This window comes from Stegostoma tigrinum, chromosome 15 (assembly GCF_030684315.1).
Source record: "Stegostoma tigrinum isolate sSteTig4 chromosome 15, sSteTig4.hap1, whole genome shotgun sequence".
NCBI lineage: Eukaryota > Metazoa > Chordata > Chondrichthyes > Orectolobiformes > Stegostomatidae > Stegostoma > Stegostoma tigrinum.
The window spans coordinates 45,630,063-45,650,033 of record NC_081368.1 but is presented as its reverse complement, the minus strand read 5'-3'; the positions used below and the strand labels follow the sequence as shown (position 1 = coordinate 45,650,033).

Genomic DNA, 19,971 nt, shown 5'->3' with positions numbered 1-19,971 from the left:
CCCCTTGCAGAAAATCCATATCACTTCACTAAGCAATGTTGCTAATTAATGCACAGCAGTCCTCCAGAGATTCTAATTTTTTTTAAATTCATTCACACGATCAGGGGATCGCTGGCCAGGCCAGCACTTATTACCCATCCCTAATTTCCCAGGGGACAGTTCAGAGTCAACCATATCATTATAGGTCTGGAGTCACATGCGGGCCAGACCGGGTAAAGATGGCAGTTTCTTTCCCTAAAGGACATTACTGAACCAGATGGGCCTTTCCAACAATCAGCAATAGATTCATGGTCATTATTAGAGTCTTAATTCCAGATATTTACGGCATTCAAATTCCAGCATCTGCTGTGGCAGGATTCAAACCTGGATTCCCCAGAACATTACCTAGGTGTCTGGATTAACAGTCCAGCAATAATACCCCTAGGCCATTGCCTCTCCTTGGATCCAGGAAACTCCTACTGTATGCCCCTATCAGTAACTATCCTCTTCATCCTAATCTCCCCCTCCCTTTCTCTCTCTCCTCCAATTCACTTTACCTCACCCTCCTTAACCCTTCTTCCTCTCCTATTCCCTCCCATCCCCCTCCTATGCCATCGCTTATTTGGTTTCAATTACTTCCATTTTCATTGACCTGAACAGGACATGAAATTTTGTCTCCCCAGGATCAAATAGTTATAAAATGAAATGAAAAGCATGAGATCTGATGTTTCACACTAACTTAGTACTGTGTTTATCAGCTACATCTTTTATGCGCGGTGAGTCCCAATATACACGTGTAGTCAGCTGCCCCGGTTCAGCCACCTTCTCCCTGGACCCTGGGCATTTTATCCTTGGAGGTTCATAATCTATTAAAATCAAGAAATTATCCATTAGTATTCTTTTACATTCCAATTGTGTGGCATTGTGCGGCAACAATGCCATCCAACAGAGTGCCATTCCAATTATGTCCTTGAATCCCAACTGTTCTGTTGCTGGGGTGTTGTTTTAAAGTTAACAGGTGTTCTAAAGTTGCACGCCCATGTGTTTAATTCCCATATGTGGTCTTTGGCTATGAACAACATGTGAATAGAGGGGAGAATCAGAAGCAGCACTGATATTGTTCTCAGCTGACAAGATTCTATAAACACATTTATAACAAAGTTTATGAATAGTCATCAGGTATATAAAGCTCAGCTGACTCTTTGATTCACTAGCTCTGGAGTGCTAATGTTAATTAATTGCAACAACTCCATCCTTATATTGCAGAGAGCACCAAGTGAGCACATACCATGGATCAAGCCAGGGAACTCTGGATATAGTAGTTCAATTAGGTTCCCTGCACAATATTTCTAGGATATATACATCCTGGCCTGAGAACACTAAGTCAATTTTGTTTCTAATAGATAAATTTATGAAATCTCTAGGCTTTCCGGTGAAGTCAACTTGAAGTAATGATGAAAAGGACCCTTATGTCTCAGCAGGTTCTCTCTGCTCTTGGTGGATTCTACTTCAGCCCTGCTGACACCATGAGACATTCCTCTGCCTTAGTCAATTTCAACCTAATTCCCAATGGAGACAGGAACATGCACATTCTAAAACGGTATATAAATGATAGGAACACTTGCACTGGTGCATTAATGAATGCTAAAATTGAGGAAACATTTTAATTTGATGCTGGCGCCAGTTAATAAAAAGATCCACAATCGGATCCCTCACCTCAGCTAGCACAGGTGCAAAGCCTGTTTAAACTAAGAAAAATATGTTAGAATTTACTCTTAGCCATATTACTGAATGCACTAATTATTTTACATTACAATTTTAATAGAAAGGTTAATCGATTATTTAAAATAGGATAACACCTGTCATAAAAAAGCACCCGAGAAACACCATGCAAGTAGTTTAAGCATTCAACTGCTAACATAAGCAACAACAATTTTCACAGAAGTAATGCCAGTGAGAAGTTCCAAATGCAAGCAGGAAATACTAAAAATATACAATATGGTTGCAGAGATTCCTATCGTGAAAATAAAACATGAACACTGAGAAACCTCACTGGCTATCTGGTATCTTTTGACAACAACATTTTCATTACAGACTTTGAATTAAAATATTTGTGTAAGGTAGAGTGTTGAGGAATATTGTCTGAAGCATAAGGTTAGATGATCCAAACAGAAATTAAAACCCATTTTCATTTTTTTTCCAAAAGTTCAAGGATTAAATAAGTACAAAGCTAAATGGATTACAGTCCAATTTACCTACACAGATAGGTTCACTTCCACTCCACTGGCCATTCTCCAGGCACACCCTCATTCTATCTCCTTCCAGTTGGTATCCTTGCTCACATATGTATTCACACTGGGAATCTACGCGTGTCCCCTTGGAGCACACATATGATCCGTATGGAAATGCAGGAAGTGAATAACAACGCACCTCTGAGAAGGAAACAGTCATTACTAATTGGATCATTAACACTCAGGCAGAAAGGCATAATATACTCCAGTTACACTGTACGTAAATTTAACTCAATCGCTTACCAGGTTGACGAATTTGACGGATTTCTTATCCTAATCATTCTGCCTACAACGTCAACACAGGTGAGAATTCATTTATATCAAAACTTAACATTTATGAACAATCCTTGCTTGATTCAGGAAATGCCAAAAAAAATTAAATCATTATTGATGCTTCCACGTATCAGTAATGTTATCAAAAAACCTAATAGGGTCTTGGGGCAAAGGAAGTGGTATCAGGCCTAAAGTTATTAACTTAGCAATTATGCACAGTTTACTCCTGCTACTGGAAATCCATTTTAAAATTTCTGAGTTGCACTTAACAGGTTATAATCAGTATAAACATTTAGGTCGCTGCAGAAACATAGAACATCATCATTCCTGTGTCAGGTGGGACAAACCAGCCTGCACATGAAGGTGGACCTTTCAGTTTCTTTGAAACTTTGAAGTCCCATTGACCATAACTAGTATAGTGCAGAATCGTATTTTCAAACAAGCCACCAAGAAACCAGAGGATTTAGGTTTCTGCAGCATACAGGAATAATTAATTGAAGTAGAAAAAAAATGCTATAAAACAAAAGCTCAAAACAGAATGAAGCATATATATTAGTGAGAATATTTTCAAATACAAGACAGATCAGTTTTGTGAGCACAACGCTATAGGAAGTAAAAGATGGAGATGTCAAATCAGGGACAGAAAGAAGTAAGTGCCATGTTTGATGCTAGGATTTAATGTTCCCCACCTTTGAATGCATGGGCAATGATAAGTCTATTGGGAAAATATGGCAAGATTAGAAAAATGAAATTGTCTATGTTGAGGGGAAAATGTCCAATTTTCCACGCAAGGTTTGAATAGTGAGACAAATAACTCATTAGTGAGTGGCAGAGGAGCTAGTTTGCATTCACTAACTTCTCATTATTATCTTATTCTTGCCTTATTTATATATAGTTTGTTATCCTTGCACATACTGACCAGAAACTAGACGGTGACAATTCCTAACATGGAAGTCTGAACAGGTACCTGGCAGCTCCGATTTGCCACTTACTCCTCAGAATTTCCATTTTGGTCAACAGTGCCTGCCATCTCAGGGTACGGTCCATTGGCAGTGGCTGCCAAACACCACTTCCATAGACGTTGGCAGCAGGGACACACTACCCTCATTATATCATCATGGCTCTGACTCACTATAAATACAGTGAACCACTTTAATGCTGCACTTTGGGATGCACTGGCATCTTTCATTGTAGAAAGGCAGTTTGTCACGGTCGTCAGCAGGGATCAGTGATGGGAGTGGACAAGTTTCTGTGCAATATCATGCTGTATTGTGTCTCTGCAGCTTACACATGTGCTTCAGCCAATTGGTGATGCCTCAAAGCCTTCAGTGGAATACTCCTTGGTCAAGTCCAGGATCCTGTCACAGTCAATCAAGGGCAGCATGTGATCTCAGTCCAGAGACTTAGACATGGTCAGTTGGCCTTTCAGGACAGTCAGGGTCACAGGTTTCATTTTATTACCACCTATAGGGAGGGTCTTATTGAATACTGCTCATCCAGCGTAATCGGTAAGGAAATTAGCAATACTTTAGTAAGGGAACTGCATGGATATCAGCCAGGCAACTAGTTACTCATTAGTAAGGACCATCTTTCCAAGTTGATCAGGGATTGGGTCATAGTCATTGAGGTATGGGAATTCCTTTGGTCTGAATATTGTCATATTTTGGCTAAGTGCTAATTGAGTCAAGTTTCATAGAGGGTTTCTGTATAAGTCACAGCAAAATTTCTTAACACATCATCCCGAACTCATCAGTAACTACCTTCCATACCCGTATGGCATTCATTTTGTCTGATGTTAGTCTGATTCTACTGCGCATTGTATCTGGAGGAACTCAAAATCACCAGACATCCTGAAATGTGGGCATCCCTGGTGCCCACACCATATTTGAAAAGCCAGTGTGTGCCTGGAACATTTTCCAGAACGTGTTATATCATTGTAGGTGTTATTCAACAGTGTTCCTGGGCCCAACAATCTTCAGCTTCTTCAATGATTTTCCCTTCTTCATATGTGGGGATATTCACCATCGTTCATGTCTTCTTAGAAACCAAAGCAGTCCACATTTATTTACAACAAGACCTGGACAACATTCAGGCCTAGGTTGTTAAATGGCAAGTAACATTCACACCACACAATACACAAGAACCCACTCCAAGAAGGGGGAATCTAATCACCTCTTGACATTCAATGTAACGCCATGTCTGAACCCCAACTATCAACTCCTTGGGATTATCATTGATCAGTATCTTAACTAAATTGGTCATATACATACAATAATTATAGGACACAGGCTGGGAACTATGCAGCAAGTACTTACAAGCAAGTATGAGGAAGTTCTTGACTCCCCACAGCTTGACCACAATGCTTAAAGCAAAAGCCATGAGCGTAATGGCTTTTTTTTTGTCTAGTTGTCTACAGTTTCAGCAACACAAGAAGCTCGACACAATCAGGAAAAAGCAGCCCACTTAAACAGCATTTCATCCTCTCCTTAAACATTCACTCCTACCATCGCTCAAAGATAGCAAGAACTACAGATGCTGGAGTCAGAGACAACATTGTGTGGTGCTGGAGAAACACAACAGGCCAGGCAGCATCAGAGGAGCAGGAAAGTTGACATTTCGGATCAGGGCCCTTCTTCAGAAATAGGGAGCTGGGAAATAAATAGAGAGGAGGGGTGGAGCTGGGGAAGGTACCACCCCTCCTCTACTTATTTCCCAGCTCCCTTCCCCCTCCCCATTTCTGAAGAAGGGTCCTGACCCGAAACGTCAACTTTCTTGCTCCTCTAATGCTGTCTGGCCTGTTGTATTTCTCCAGCTCCAAACTGTGTTGTCTCCTTCCATCGCTAATGCAAGTAACACCAGTGTGTTTCACCTACAAGATGCACTGCAGTAACTCTACCATGGCCCTTCAACAGTATCTTCCAAAACATCAACCTCCACCATCTAGGAAGATATGCACAACAGATTCATGAGAACACCACCACCTGTAAGCTCCCCTCAAAGCCAGACACCATCCAGACTTGAAATTAAATTGCATTTCCCTTAAAATTCTGAAACTACCTCCCTAACAGCATTGTGGATACTTCTACACCAGATGGACAGTTCACCATCAACTTCTCAAGGATTATTAGTGTGGGCAATAAGTACTAGATTTAACTGACACCTCCCAAGAATGAATAATATAAGAAAAACCATGAGGAAAAGAAACTAAGCATGAAGGAAATAAAATACAAACAGACACAGCCCTGGAAATCCAGCTAGCTGAATGCTAATTTAATCCTACACACAGTTAGTCATGAACCCACTTTCATAATTACAGAAATACAACAACTTTTTAAATCAAGACTGTTATTACTAACCAATGGATTGCTTGATCTGCAATATTTTCAAAAATTCATTGATGTTCTGTGTCATGGGTCTCAATAATAAATTAAAAATTTATCATATTTTGAAGCTATTAAAACCGATGTTGGAATACATGTATACCTCAAATGTCTGATATCCTCTCCAAAAAAAGGGTGCTTATCTCAGTAGTACAAGACCATAATATTGAAGGGCCAGCATAGTTAATAGTAATGGTAACTGAGGCGTTGTAACATCACAGTTGAAGAATTTGGAGTCTTTCGCTATACCTTTCCATTGTGTCCAATGGGCAGTGATAGATGCAAGCTAGTATGAAGCCATTTCATTTCTGACGTGTTTTTACTGAAACGTTACATTTATCCTTATAAACAATGACAGATTAGAATTTTCTGTCATTAAGTTATTGTCACATGGTATATTATAACTTTTCATTATGCATATTCACAGATCAATACAGATTGTGATGAGGCTTCATCGGTTTTCTATGTAGATGTGTAATGGTTAAGTTTATTAGTTCCATTGCAAACAAAAAGAGCACAAAAAATTCTCCCCACTGGTGTGCAGAGTTTATATTCTCAAATTTTTCCTCAAGCCATCAAATTGCTCCTGGAACATACTCACAATGTCTGACCGTAGTGAATGGTCTCTATTGTTTTGCTGCACTGGAGTTTGCATTGGGGGAGTTTCAAATTGCAGTTTTGAGAATCATCCAACGATTGTGCAATAATGTGCAAATCAAATTATATTCTTGTCTCATTTTGTAAGACAATGAACAAAAGGAAAGAATATTTCTCAATGCTTTCCCCAAGTAATACAAGTCAGAGATCATGAAGTGTAAGGAGCAAATGGTGTTAAGTTTCAACTTTAACAAAAAGATGTAGGCAGGACCAAGGGAAAAATTCATAAAAACTTGTACCAATTAATGGCAGCCAGATGCAAATTTATCATTCACTGTAACTAATGTGAGAGAACGCTTTTCATAAACAAAAGGAGTACATAAAACGTGTGCAAATAAAGACTGAACACTCCCAGACTTGCAAATGTTTTGGGGAATTTTTCTCTTGTGTGCAGAGACAATATGTGGCCACTTTAAAAATAGAACTACAAAATGTTTTCATGGTAACTGAAGCAGGCCATTTAGCACCCCCATTACAGCCTGTTCCCTTACAGCAAGAAATTGTGTCCATGATCTTGCTTTGCTCAACTTACTCGAAATTACTCCCTATGTCACATTCCCCAAGCAGCACTGCATCTGGCATTGTTTCAGTTAATGGTCCAGTTACCCCTTCATACACCCAGTGGTTTCTGTCTCCATCACTTCAAATGGAAAAACATTCTGTGCTGTAACAACTTGATGTAATATCTGAATTCTTTGCTCAGTATTGTATTTTTCCACCTCCACCCACCACTTTAATTGCCACCCATCCAATTTGTTGTACATTTTGAGCATTTTTAACCCCTATACATTACATTTTTGTACATACAATCCAAAATGAAAGAAGCCTCTCTTATGGCTTTATAGACAGTGGAGAAGCAACTAGTAAGCATTAATTAATTAACACCATATTCTTAGTTCTTTCAATTTTCCATAATTCTGAAGGAATTTACTGATACTGGGTATGGTTCAAAAGCAGCTGGTCACTGTCCACTACCTCACCCAAACATGTGCTTTCAACTGCGGGTACTCCCAGGAGAATATCAGCAGTTCATTCAGATTAGACAATGCAGCTGGGCCTGATCTTTCCCTCACTAAGAATTCACAAAGACACTTTTTACAGCAAAATTTACTCACTAATGATCTTGATGATAACTCAGGTTTAAGGTAACTTCTTTTTCTGGAGACCTACCTTTACATCGGCTTATACCAGACCAGTACCTGGTCACTGTGCATTCGACATGCCTTCGGCCTAGCAACCGGTATCCTCTATCACAAAGTATTCGACATCGTGTTCCAAGTGTGCTTCTGTAGTTTGCACCCCTTGGTGAGCGACATTCTACGTCACCATTTTCAACGCTCAATGGATAGCACCATCTTGGCTCTGAGAAAAGATATGTTCAGGTTCAGTAGAGTTGAACGTTGAGATTTCCTACCCGATTTCTCATGGACGTATCAATTCAAGTTGGGGTATGTTTCCATGGGCATTAGCATCTTGTAACACCTCACCAAATAGTCAATCAGGGCTGAAGCTATTCTCACTTGATTTTCACAAAGCATGGAAGGCTGCAATCAGAAATGGAATGCTGGTTGGGAGCTTGTGTATTTTGACAATATTTTCTTAGAAAAACCAAGACAAATTATAGCATTGCCCACACTGCTAGGATTAAAGATGTTTGGCTTACAGGACACCACAGGGTGACCAGCTGGGCAAACAGCATTTTACAGATTTTAATTAAAGCCCAGGAAAATGGACAAGAATGTTTAAGATGACAATCTGATTATTATAATGTCTGAAAGAACCAATTGTTTTTCCATTTCTCCTCCAGTTCAAACTCCTTGGCATGATCCATTTTTCTAATTTAAAGATTGTCAACTGACTGTAACTAACTTTACCAGGACCGGATGCTGATGAGAAATGCAGAACTGGATTTAGGAATAACTTGTTGGTTAGTGCGGTCAGTGACAGAGTCAAGTACTTATGGCATGGTTTTTTTTTCTCCATCAACTTGCTGTCCTCTCTCTTGACATACTGAGAAAAGATTCCGAAGTGGAGTTCTCCTCCAGTACACAACTCATATCACCATTCATTATATGAGCCAATGTAATATGCATCAGTAAATGAATTAAATACCAGAGGGCAGAACAACAGCGCCAATGAATGTCATTACACTTGTTCTTTCTCCTGATGAGTGTTGGATTTGGAGCTAATAGGGTGAAGAAAATTAATTCTTTTTTACCCACTCTTTGAAGCTCAAAAAGCAATTCCAGTACACCTGGGACCAATGTAGCTGAAACCTTCCAGCTAAGCAAAAAAGTGTACTGTGCAGAATCATACAAAATAGAGTGTATGAATAGTCCATTTGGCTCATTGAACCTAGTCCATCATTCAACATGGTCATGGCTGATCCTCTACTTCAGTGCCATACTCCCACACCCTCCCAAAGCTCATGATGCTTTAAAAGTCTAGAAATCTATCTATTGTTTCTTAAATATTTGGCAACTGGGGCTCTGATATAACACAGTCTGGAGCTGGAGGAACACAGCAGGCCAGGCAGCATCAGAGGAGCAGGAAAGCTGATGTTTCAGGTCGGAACCATGTGGGGCTCCACAGTCTTGTGTCAATACCACAGGCTCACCATCCTACGTGAAGTAGTTTATCTTCATCTCATTCTGAAATAGCCTACTGTGCATCCTGAGACTGTGACCCCTTGTTCTAGACCCTTCAGCCTGGTGTAACAAAATCCTTGAATGCAGTCTGTCCAGTCCTGTCAGAATTTTATACAGTTCAATGAGATCTCTTCTCTTCTTCTAAAGTCCACTGAATACAGGACCGAAGGACCCAATCTCTCTTCATATAATAAGCCTACCATTACAGGAATTAGTCAAGATCCTTTCTTAGGCAAGGAGGCCAAAACTGCAAACTACACTTCAGAAGTCACATCCCAGCTGCAGCAAGACATCCTCACTCTTTTATTCAAACCATCTTGCAATGAAGGCTAGCATACTATTTGTCTTTTTTTTAACTGCTGCAGCACCTGCATGCTTGCTTTCAATGATTGACATAAAGGCACTTTCGACCTCAACATTTCCCAGTGTATTATTATATAAATAATAATCTGCCTTTCTGTTTTTCCTTCCAAAGTGGATAATCAACACTTATCAATGTTGCACTGAATTTATCATGTTATTGCCCACTCTTTCACTTCCTCAGGTAATGACATTTCCCATGGCCAACTGCAGTAAGGCCTGGACAATATCCAGACTTAGGCTGACAAGTGGCAAGTAATATTCATACAATACAAACGAACATCTCCAACAAGAGAGAATCTAACCATAACCACTCGACATTCAATGCCATTACCAACACTTAACTCCCCCCTATCAACATTCTGATGGTTACCATAGAAAGCATAGAAATTAGAATCCCTAGCTGCTCATAGTGGCTACAAGATCAGAAACCAGGAAGCCTGCAACTGGTAACTCATCTCCTGACTCACCAAAGCCCGCCACCATTGTAAGGCACAAGACAGGAGTGTGATGGAATACTCCCCACTTGCTTGGATGAGTGCAGCTCCAAAAACACTCAAGAAGCTTGGCACCAACCAGAACAAAGCAGCTGCATGATTGGCACCAGGTCCACAAGTATCCGCTCCCTCCATCACCAATGTTCAATAGCAGCAGTATGTGCCATCCACAAAATACATTACAGAAACTCAACAAGGCTCCTTTGTCTGCAGCTTCCAAACACATGACCACTTCCATCTAGAAAGACAAGATCACCAGATGTAAAGGAACACTGCCACATTCAAGCTGACCTCCAAGCCACTCACCATTCTGACGTGGGGATATGTCATCATTCTTTCAGTGTCACTGAGTCAGAATCCTGGAATCCCCTCCCTAACGGCATTGTGCTTTATAAATGCACTTGGACTGTTGTCTCCATCAGTGTCCAAAAAATAATTCCAAACATTGGTAATCTTCCATATGAACTTACTGATATTAGCCCAAAAGCGGTCTTTTAATAGTTGAATTTTCATGAAAGACAAATATAGTACTAAAGCCATTGCATGTGTGTAATGTCTTTTGCAGTTGATCAAAAACAATTTTGTGGTCAGACACTCATGCATTTAAAAGCTAGAGGCTCCCTTAGGAAATGTAATCTAGCATTATAATAGATATGTAAACTAAACACCATATTAACCTTAAGCATATCCACTGATATAAAACATATTCTGTAGTATGGCACTAGAATGAACACTCCTGATCAATACGTACTAATACAATGCAGAATTTACCGCAGTACATCATTATTTTATGCTCCGAATGCAAATACTTTATATTCATATATTCGTAAAAGTAGCTTTGGAGGACCAGAGTCTCAATGCCATCTAACATGTAAACTGTCAGGCATCAGCAAGGCACCATTATATCCGCTTCACTCAGCAATGGCCCTATAATGCTGTCATGTTGTGTCCCAGTTGCAAAGTTCAAAATTAGATAGAAACCTGAAGGAGTGGAGCAGCTGCTATGATCTTGCATAAAATTTGGTGTTCTCTTTGTTACTAAAGAAAATCTACTGAAATTTGAATGCATCAAAAACTTCAACACCACATCAAATTAACTAAAAGAGAACTGTATTCAATATCTTTTTGTTTCTGAAGGCACAAAGTCCAGTGCATCTTTCTCAAACATAGTTATCCAGTCTCCATTTATAATAATGGCTGCATATTGGGAATATTTTTTGTTTTCTATTTCTAGCAAATATTAAAAACATTTTTTTAGTATGTCATCAAATCTATTTAAAATAGTGCAAATAATAATAGGGAGAGGTTAGAGAATAGGCTAAAGGCATGCTTTCCAGTGTGTCTGTCTGCAACATGTATAAATTAGTTGGATGGTGGTATAGTGCTAATGTTATTGTTCACTAATCTAGACACCCAAGTTCCATGGACACAGATTCAAACCTTATGATGGCAGATGGTAAAATGTAAAAACTTAATTCATTGCTAAATTTGAAATTATAACCCAGTTTCATGTTCACCTTTACTGAAATTATCACCTTGCCATAAAAACATATCCACTTCATGAATACCATGTATATTGGATAACCTGAGTAACTTGTACCCACAATTGATAGTACCTGCAATATCATCCATGAAATGGGGAAGTGCTTGGAGAAAGCTATTTTACTTTGTGTACTAGCTGGCTTATGACCTCAGGCTCTACTGCAAATATTTTTGTGTGTAGCCCATGGCAGCCTTTAAACAATAACATTTGAAATACGGCGATCTATTTTTGGCTAATCTATCTTTGCATATTTGTGAGATTCACCTAAAGTAAATGCAAGAGCACCAATTTTAGATTTTATGAATAGAATTGCCAGAATACTGCAATTAATATTGAAATAACTTTACTTGATAGTGCAGCTGGAAACTGTGATAATATTACAGGTATGTGTCTATAAATAAGAAATTTACCTTTATAGTCCAAATAGTAGCTGCTTCCTGTATATTGAACACTGTAATCGACATCATGGCTCCCAGCATAAGAATATCCAGACCCTGAAAAACAAGGAACAATGTGATTGACGTACTGGTTTGTCTCATTTTTTTCTTGACTCTATTCTGTTCAACTCTCCACCATATTTATTCTACCAGTGCTTTGCCAGTAATGTCTACTGCTTTAAAACTAAAATGCAAATCCCATTCTGGTCTTATTGGCTCCAATAAGGCAGGAAAGGGGAACGAATGATTAGAATTGACTCAATTCATGGGATATTCTGTAAAGTGACATACTATCCATGTAGATCTGCAGAACATGAACGTATATGGACGTACATGGAATAGTGTAGGTTAGATGGGCTTCAGATCAGTATGACAGGTCGGCACAACATCGAGGGCCAAAGGGCCTGTACTGTGCTGTAATGTTCTATGTACTCCAGCTGATGAGCAACCAGCTAACCTGCTATATTGTGCTGCTGAAGACAGCAAGTGTGGGCTAGTCACTTAGGACAGGTATAGAAGGAATGGCTAGCATCCATGAGAGTGCTGGCAGGGAAATGCATCAAGCTGAACTGAGCTGAAGCAGCATTAATTTTCTCAATGTTCTACACAACTAAACTTAGCTAGTTAGATTCAAATAATACATCTACACATGAAGTATGTAGATAGCTTCCATGTTGCAAGGCATCCTAATTATCCAAAAAAGGATATTTAGAAGAAGTCTTTAAAAAGCAAAACCATATTTACATAGCAATTTTCAATGCTCTACACCCACTAAAGCAGTTTCAAAGGACAGTCACTGTTGTTATGTATAAAATGTAGCAGTCAACTTCTGCACAATAAACTTCCAAGATGCAGCCTCAGTTCAATATCTTAGTCAAACGATGGTGCCTGTGCCAGTGCAACACAGTCTGAGTACTGGGAGACAGTAGGAACTGCCGATGCTGGAGTCTGCGGTAACAAGGAGCTGGGTGAACACAGCAGGCCAGGCAGCATCAGAGGAGCTGGAAAGCTCATGTTTCAGGTCTGAACCCTTCTTCAGAAATGGGGCAGAAAAGGGGGCTCTGAAATTAAATAGAGAGACGGGGAGGCGATAATTGAAGGCGCTTAGAGGAGCAGATAGGTGGACAGAAGACAGACAGGTCAAGGAGGTGGGGATAAAGCCAGTACAGTTGAGTGTAGGTAGGGAGTTGGGACAGGGGTTGGTCAGTGACGAGGGAGGAGCGGGTAGCTATATGGGAAGACGGGCAGGTCAAGGAGGTGGGGATGAGGCTAGTAGGTAGGAAGTGGGGATGGGTGTTGGTCAGTGAGGTGGGAGGAGCGGATAGGTGTGAAAAAAGCTGGACAGGTCAAGGAGGCGGGGACGAGATGGGCTGGTCTTGGGATGAGGTCAGGAGATTTTAAAGCTTGTAAAGTCCATCTTGAGATCATTGAACTGCAGGGTTCCCAGGCGGAATATGAGGTGCTGTTCCTCCAGCCTTTGGGTGGCATCTCTGTGGCACTGGAGGAGGCTTAGGATGGATATGTCGTCCAAGGAGTGGGAAGAGGAGTTGAAATGGTTCGCGACTGGGATGTGTTGTTATTCGTCACGAATCGAGTGTAGGTGTTCCACAAAGTGGTCTGCAAGCCTCCTTTTGGTTTCCCCAGTGTGGAGGCGGCCACATTGGGAACAGCAGATACAATATACCACATTAGCGGATGTGCAGGTGAACATCCATTTAAGGTGGAAGGTTTTCTTGGGTCGTGGGATGGAGGTGGGGTGAGAGGTGTAGGGGCAGGTGTGGACCTCCTGCAATTGCAGGGGAAAGTGCCGGGGGTGGTGGGACTAGTGGGGAGTGTGGAACAGACAAGGGAGTGGCGGAGAGCGCGGTTCCTCTGGAAGGATATATTTCCATCCCCACCCTTTGCCTTCTGGAGGAGCCGCTCTCTCTGCCACTCCCTCTTCCGCTCCACACTGACCAATCCCCATCCCAACTCCCTCCCTACACTCACCTGTACTGGCCTCATCCCTGCCTCCTTGACCTATCCGTCTTCTCTCCACCTATCTGCTCCTCTATCCACCTTCTATCATCGCTTCCCCCTCTCTCTATTTATTTCAGAGCACCTTCCCCTCCCCCATTTTTGAAGAAGGATCCAGACCCGAAACATCAGCTCTGATACTGCCTGGTCTGCTGTGTTCATCCAGCTCCACACCTTGTTATCACAGTCTAAGTACTGAACTGGAGTGTTAGATTTGATATTTATGCACAAAACAAATAAGTGGAACTTATTCATGGAGCCCACAAGAGGAACTGGGAGACAGTAGGAACAGCCGATGCTGGAGTCTGCGGTAACATTTGAGGGGAGAATTTCACAACACGTACACATAATTTGGGTAAAGTCCGTATGTTTTATGTTTCAGTATTTTTGTCTGTAGACTGAAAAACAAACTGACTAAAAATCTAAGCATTGTTGAAGGGCTGTTGCACTTATGAGAGTCAAATAACCAGGCACTCATTGTGATACTTTTTACTCAGCTGCTTGTTCAAGCAGTAGTGGAAGCCTCATTACAGATTAGATGGAGCCAGGGAGCTGCATACGAATGCAGATTCAAGTGTCAACAAGGAGCACTCTGGACTAGTGGCCCAATATCAATGAAAAAAGCCTCCGGCCTGCCAACAAGTGTGGTTGTCTCCCAGCTGGCTAAAGAATTTGTGGGCATAAATGTTTACGCAGAGACTGGAAGGAGTTCTGTTTCTGCTCTGCAATATCAAGTATCTCAGTCCTGAAGCCTGTGACTTTTAATTAATGTGAACCAGTCACTCTATACCTCCAGCACAGAAGCATGAATTCCTGAAGAAGATCAAGAAGCAGTGTTCTGATCAGGAAAAGGACCATCTCAGCAGACCTTCTGGACAAGGACCACTGAGTTGCTTCCCTAGTTATTTTAACAGACAGACCTATAATGGCAAGAACTAACATTGATAGGTTACAACTATATTCACCGCAGTTTAGGGGAACTAGGGAAGTCTCACAGAAACCTATAAAATTCTAAAAGGACTAGATGGAATAAAGGCAGAAAGGATGTTTCTGATGACTGGGGAGTCCAGAACTAGGAGTCACAGTCTAATGATATGAAGTAGGCCATTTAGAACTGAGATGAGAAGACATTTCTTCACCTAGAGACTGGCGAGCCTTTAGAATTCTCTGACACAGGAAGTGGTTGTAGCCAAAGCATTGAATGTTTCCAAGGAGGAGTAGATATAGTTCTTAAGGCTACTCAGATCAAAGGGTATGGAGAGATAGTCATAGAAATATAGAATATAGGAGCAGGAGGAGGCCACTTGGCCCTTTCTGGAACAGGCTTCCGAATTGGATGATCACCCATGACCATATTGCATTGTGGAGTCAGCTCCAAGGGCCAAATGGCCTGTTCCCGTCCCTATTTTATGTTTCTCTCCTCCTATAACACGATTTTTTGTGCATGTCTGCGCACTTGTAGGCATCAAATGGGGTGGAGTTTTAATTAGTAGAAATAAATATCAATGTTTCTTATGTTGTTTATCTGTAGGTAGAATCTGTTTTTACTGCAATAAATAGCAATTCTGGTTATGCGCAGAAACCTAGTCCGTGCTTTATGTCAACCTGGGTCTAAAAGACAGCTAAATTGGGGGATTCTATGTACTATTTAAAACCATTAACTTTTGCGCCAATTCCAGGGATAGCAGGGCCTGATTTCCAGCAATCTATTTGGGAGTCGTGGTGGCTCAGTGGTTAGCACTGCAGCCTCACAGTGCCAGGGACCGGGGTTCAGTTCCCGCCTCAGGCGACTATGTGTGCGGAGTTTGCACATTCTCCCCGTGTCTGTGTGGGTTTCCTCCCACAGTCCAAAGACGTGCAGTTTAGGTGGATCGGCCGTGCTAAATTATCCGTAGTGTTCAGGGGTGTGTGGGTTACAGGGGGATGGGTCTGGGTGGGATGCTTCAAGGGACGGTGTGGACTTGTTGGGCCAAAGGGCCTGTTTCCACAGTGTAGTGAATCTAATCTAATCTATTCCAGTGAGGTGTAACAAGTTGGTTGAAAAACAAAGCCAACTGGGAATGTCCACAAAGTTGTCAAGAAAGTTCAGCAGTTAAATGATCAGGTTGAATGTTTAATCACCCCATCCACAGGCATGGGGAGAAAACAAAACAGTGGCATCACCAGCAGTGATTGTGATTCCTGGTATCAGGGCAGTAGCAACCCTTTATTCACCAGACAACACTACTGCAGCTGTTAACGTTCCGTCAGCAACAACATTAATGTAGAGAGGTTACTGATGCAAAACATTTTTGAAAAAAGTAACTATAGTTTTTTTGTTTACTAGTAACTTTCTTGGCAAAGATAATAGGGGCAAATTCTAATCTGCTTGCCCTTTATTGGCTAACAATTCTTGGTAGATGCAGATCTTTTCTATTAACCACACCATAAGTACTAACAATGTAACTTGCGTGAAACAGACTGCATTGTAGAAAATGTGTGACTATGCAATTGTCATCAAAATAAATCCCTTTCACCGTATTAAGGTAAAAAGTTTAGGTTGCCTCATTTATTCTACTACAAGTTTCCATATTATACAAGGGGTTCCATCTAGCCTGGAAGCTGGCAACAGGACAAATCCAAAAGGAATACAATGACACACAGAGTCATTCTCCTAATTTTAAATCAAATAAAGAGGGCAAGGACAGAAAGGTTTTTTGAGGACGTTTCAAATTCAATGCATTAATTAATTTATAGTAAACCTTAAATTTTCATTAAGATTGAACCTGCTTTAAAGTATCTGGCACCAATTAGTGAAGGCAAGATTCTCCTTTGTTAAAACTGGGAACAAATTATTTTGAAAATGTTTATTATGTTATTACAATCAACACACAGAAAAATTCTTCCATCTCCATGTTCCCTCAATATGTTTGAATGGATTTTCCAAAGATGTCAGTAATCCTGCGGCTGAGGTTGAAATTGGACTGGAGGGGTCAGTGGCACATTCTCAGATTGCATTTTACCAGGTGGCAGCAGCCCGGCCCAAAATACTATCATCGCAATCGAAGGGCTGTTAGCTCAGCAGCCCCATTACTTGTGGTGGCCATTCCGGGAGTGCACCTTGAAGAAGCAGGTGCACCGGTGGACATGCATCCTCAAAATCAGGTTAGGTGGCGCTTTACAATGCCATGGCTACATAGGCAGGCTCCTGCCAGGTGGGGAGGTATCACTAAGGACAAATAATGACACAATCTCCTTATGTAGGGGAGGGCTGCCACAACTGGTGAAATGTCAGAGGTGGGAAAAGGTCCTTAATTAACTGCCCAATACCATTCTATGCCATTATGCCAACCTTCATGCCTTCAAGCCCATGTCCGAAGGCCCTGTAAAATCTCAATCACTGGATCTGCAATCAGTCTTCTGCGGATCACAAATCTCATTGATACTGTGTCCCCAGAATTGATATCACCAATCAGAAGTAGCATGGCAACGAAATTTCAGTTTTCAATTTTGTACTACATTTCTATTTTTTCCCCTGAGTTGCTAAACATATAGTCATTGAAGGTCTAATTTTAGTTCAGCTGGAATCATGGTAAGTCTACTGCAATTAATTTCAGCACCTTGGATTTGGTGATCAGCTGATTCACAAGACAGGCCCTCTCCTGGAAAAGTATCTATATAAATATTAGAAAAGCACAGAATTAAGTTTGATTATGATGCTCCCTGCAGGTCAATAGCCAACCAAAGTTAGTTTTCACATTAAATTATGGCCCTTGGCATCAGACAAGAGAGGGAAAATCATTGCATCTGCAGAACTCCACAGCAGGGAGCTGTAGCCATAGGAAGTACAAAGGGGAAGTTTGGGATGGTGGAGAATTAAAAGAAAAAAACTGTCCTAAGAACTGGAAAAAGCTTTGAGGTAAACAAGTATGTTCTCAACTAATACTTCTCCCATCTTGCAATTTCAACATTATCTGCAAAGGTATCTAAAAGTTATTTACATAAAACTTATGCCAACTCCTGCAAAGGCCTTAACTGGGAACTTAACGTTACTAACCTTGGCACAAAAAAAGTTACCAACTTCCCTTCGCTCTGCCAACCTCTTAATTTAAAACCAATACATGAATATTCGAGCTCCTTTTTACAACAATTAAACCGCCTTTTATAAGTTTAGTGATTCCCTTCATAATTTAAAAAATTTCAAATAACTTGGTTGTCTAGTCTCAACGAAGTAACAGTCGTGACACCAACATGAAACAGTGCTGTTAGATGAAATGACATGTTGGTAAATGATGCATTCTGGCTTTTCAGCAAGGAGAGTGACAGATTTTGTGAATATGAGAAAAATGATTCTACAAAGTGTCAAATCATCCAACCTAATCACATAGTAAAGATAGATACATTTTAAAATAGGAACACTAGGGGGGTTTTAACTCGGAGTAAGTTTCAAGCTTTGACAATTCTTTCCTGACTACCAGTGGGAGAAATTTGGCAATTGCTGGAACTCTTTTCCTAATGGCATTGTGGGTACCGCCAGACCAAATGGATTGCGGCAGTTCAAAAAGGGAGCTCACTCCCACAGCCCATATAAGCAAATATAGTACAGTTAATAAATATAGGGAATCACTGAGGCTCCAGCATAGACCCTTACAGATCCATCAGCACTGGGGCAGAGGCCTTGCCCATTATTCCTAATCTGCCTTCTGCTGGAAAATAGAAATAAAATTAGGAAAAACTGAAGATACACCACAATATCAGAGATAATGGGAACTGCAGATGCTGGAGATTCCAAGATAATAAAATGTGAGGCTGGATGAACACAGCAGGCCAAGCAGCATCTCCACAATATGCATGATTTCAAAAAAGTTTACTGTTTCTGAGGAACCCCTCAATCTGCAATGACCATCAATCAGATAATGACTTAAATTTTTAATGTTATTTATGTGTTCTAGCTTTTCCCCACCTTCTTGAAGTACAGACCAGCAGTAACAGATTTTTATTGCTTCATTGGGTCCATTTCAATCACTGCAGGTGATGGAATGTTTCACATGTGCTAGGTCATGCCCTCTCAGAGTGAAATACATCATTATATTTAATAATGGAAGAGGGATGTCAGAACTCTTGTTTAATGAGCCTGTTTTTAACAGTTGTTTGTGGTGAATTGTTACAGTCGTCACACAGCCAGCTATCCTTCTCTCTGAGGCAAAAATCAGAAAACTTGGCCTCAAGAAATTTTCCAGCTGTAATGTTATGGAAGGAGTATATTGATAGAAAACTATAAAAATTATTTTTTGAGCAGTGATTTGATTGATGTACTCACAGTAAACTTTTAATTCCAGCTTCTAGAATCAACAAAACAAAAGCTACTTCAACAGAATAAAGGTCAAGTATTTGGTTCAGAAATAGAAATCAAACTCCTAGCGAGTTTTGAGAAGATTTGTAGCTCAGGTTGAGGTTCTGGATGTGAGTTTGCTCACTGAGCGGGTAAGTTAGTTTTCAGACGTTTCGTCACTTTTTTTATTTGAAAAAAATATACTTTATTCATAAGATATACAAAAAATAAAACATATTTATACACCTACGCAGTCATGCAAGCCACTCCGGCTTACCCAGGGGGTACGTACACCAACTAAAGGGCAGCGTGTGGTGGCGCAGAGATTCCGGGCATGCATGAAAGGATCTCACTGGCAGAGCCCTCTCACCGCCAGCCAAGCAATGTCCTTGTGCTTGTTTGAAAGTTCTGGCGATGAGGCATTCTGCCAAATGACTTTGGTGGGAAACCACATTACGGGATCCACCCTCTCCTTTTCCCGAAGGGTCTCGAGGATACTACATGCTGACCACTGCCTGACGGCCTTGTTGTCAAAGGTGTTTCCCTTCAAAAATTTCTCCACGAAGGACAGGTGGTAAC

General features: G+C 40.8%; 1 protein-coding gene across 2 annotated transcripts in view; it reads right to left on the bottom strand.

The window, feature by feature from the left end:
* The window catches only part of srpx2 (sushi-repeat containing protein X-linked 2), an 84,198-nt gene that overhangs the window by 19,824 nt on the left and 44,403 nt on the right, over positions 1–19,971 (bottom strand). For both annotated transcript variants that reach the window (XM_048545003.2, XM_048545002.2), the window contains 4 exons: positions 12,039–12,122; positions 7,751–7,942; positions 2,235–2,411; positions 719–845 (listed from right to left, as the gene is read on the bottom strand). In XM_048545003.2, the coding sequence (XP_048400960.1) occupies positions 719–845; positions 2,235–2,411; positions 7,751–7,942; positions 12,039–12,122 (580 nt within the window). The remainder of the gene's footprint in view (positions 1–718; positions 846–2,234; positions 2,412–7,750; positions 7,943–12,038; positions 12,123–19,971) is intronic.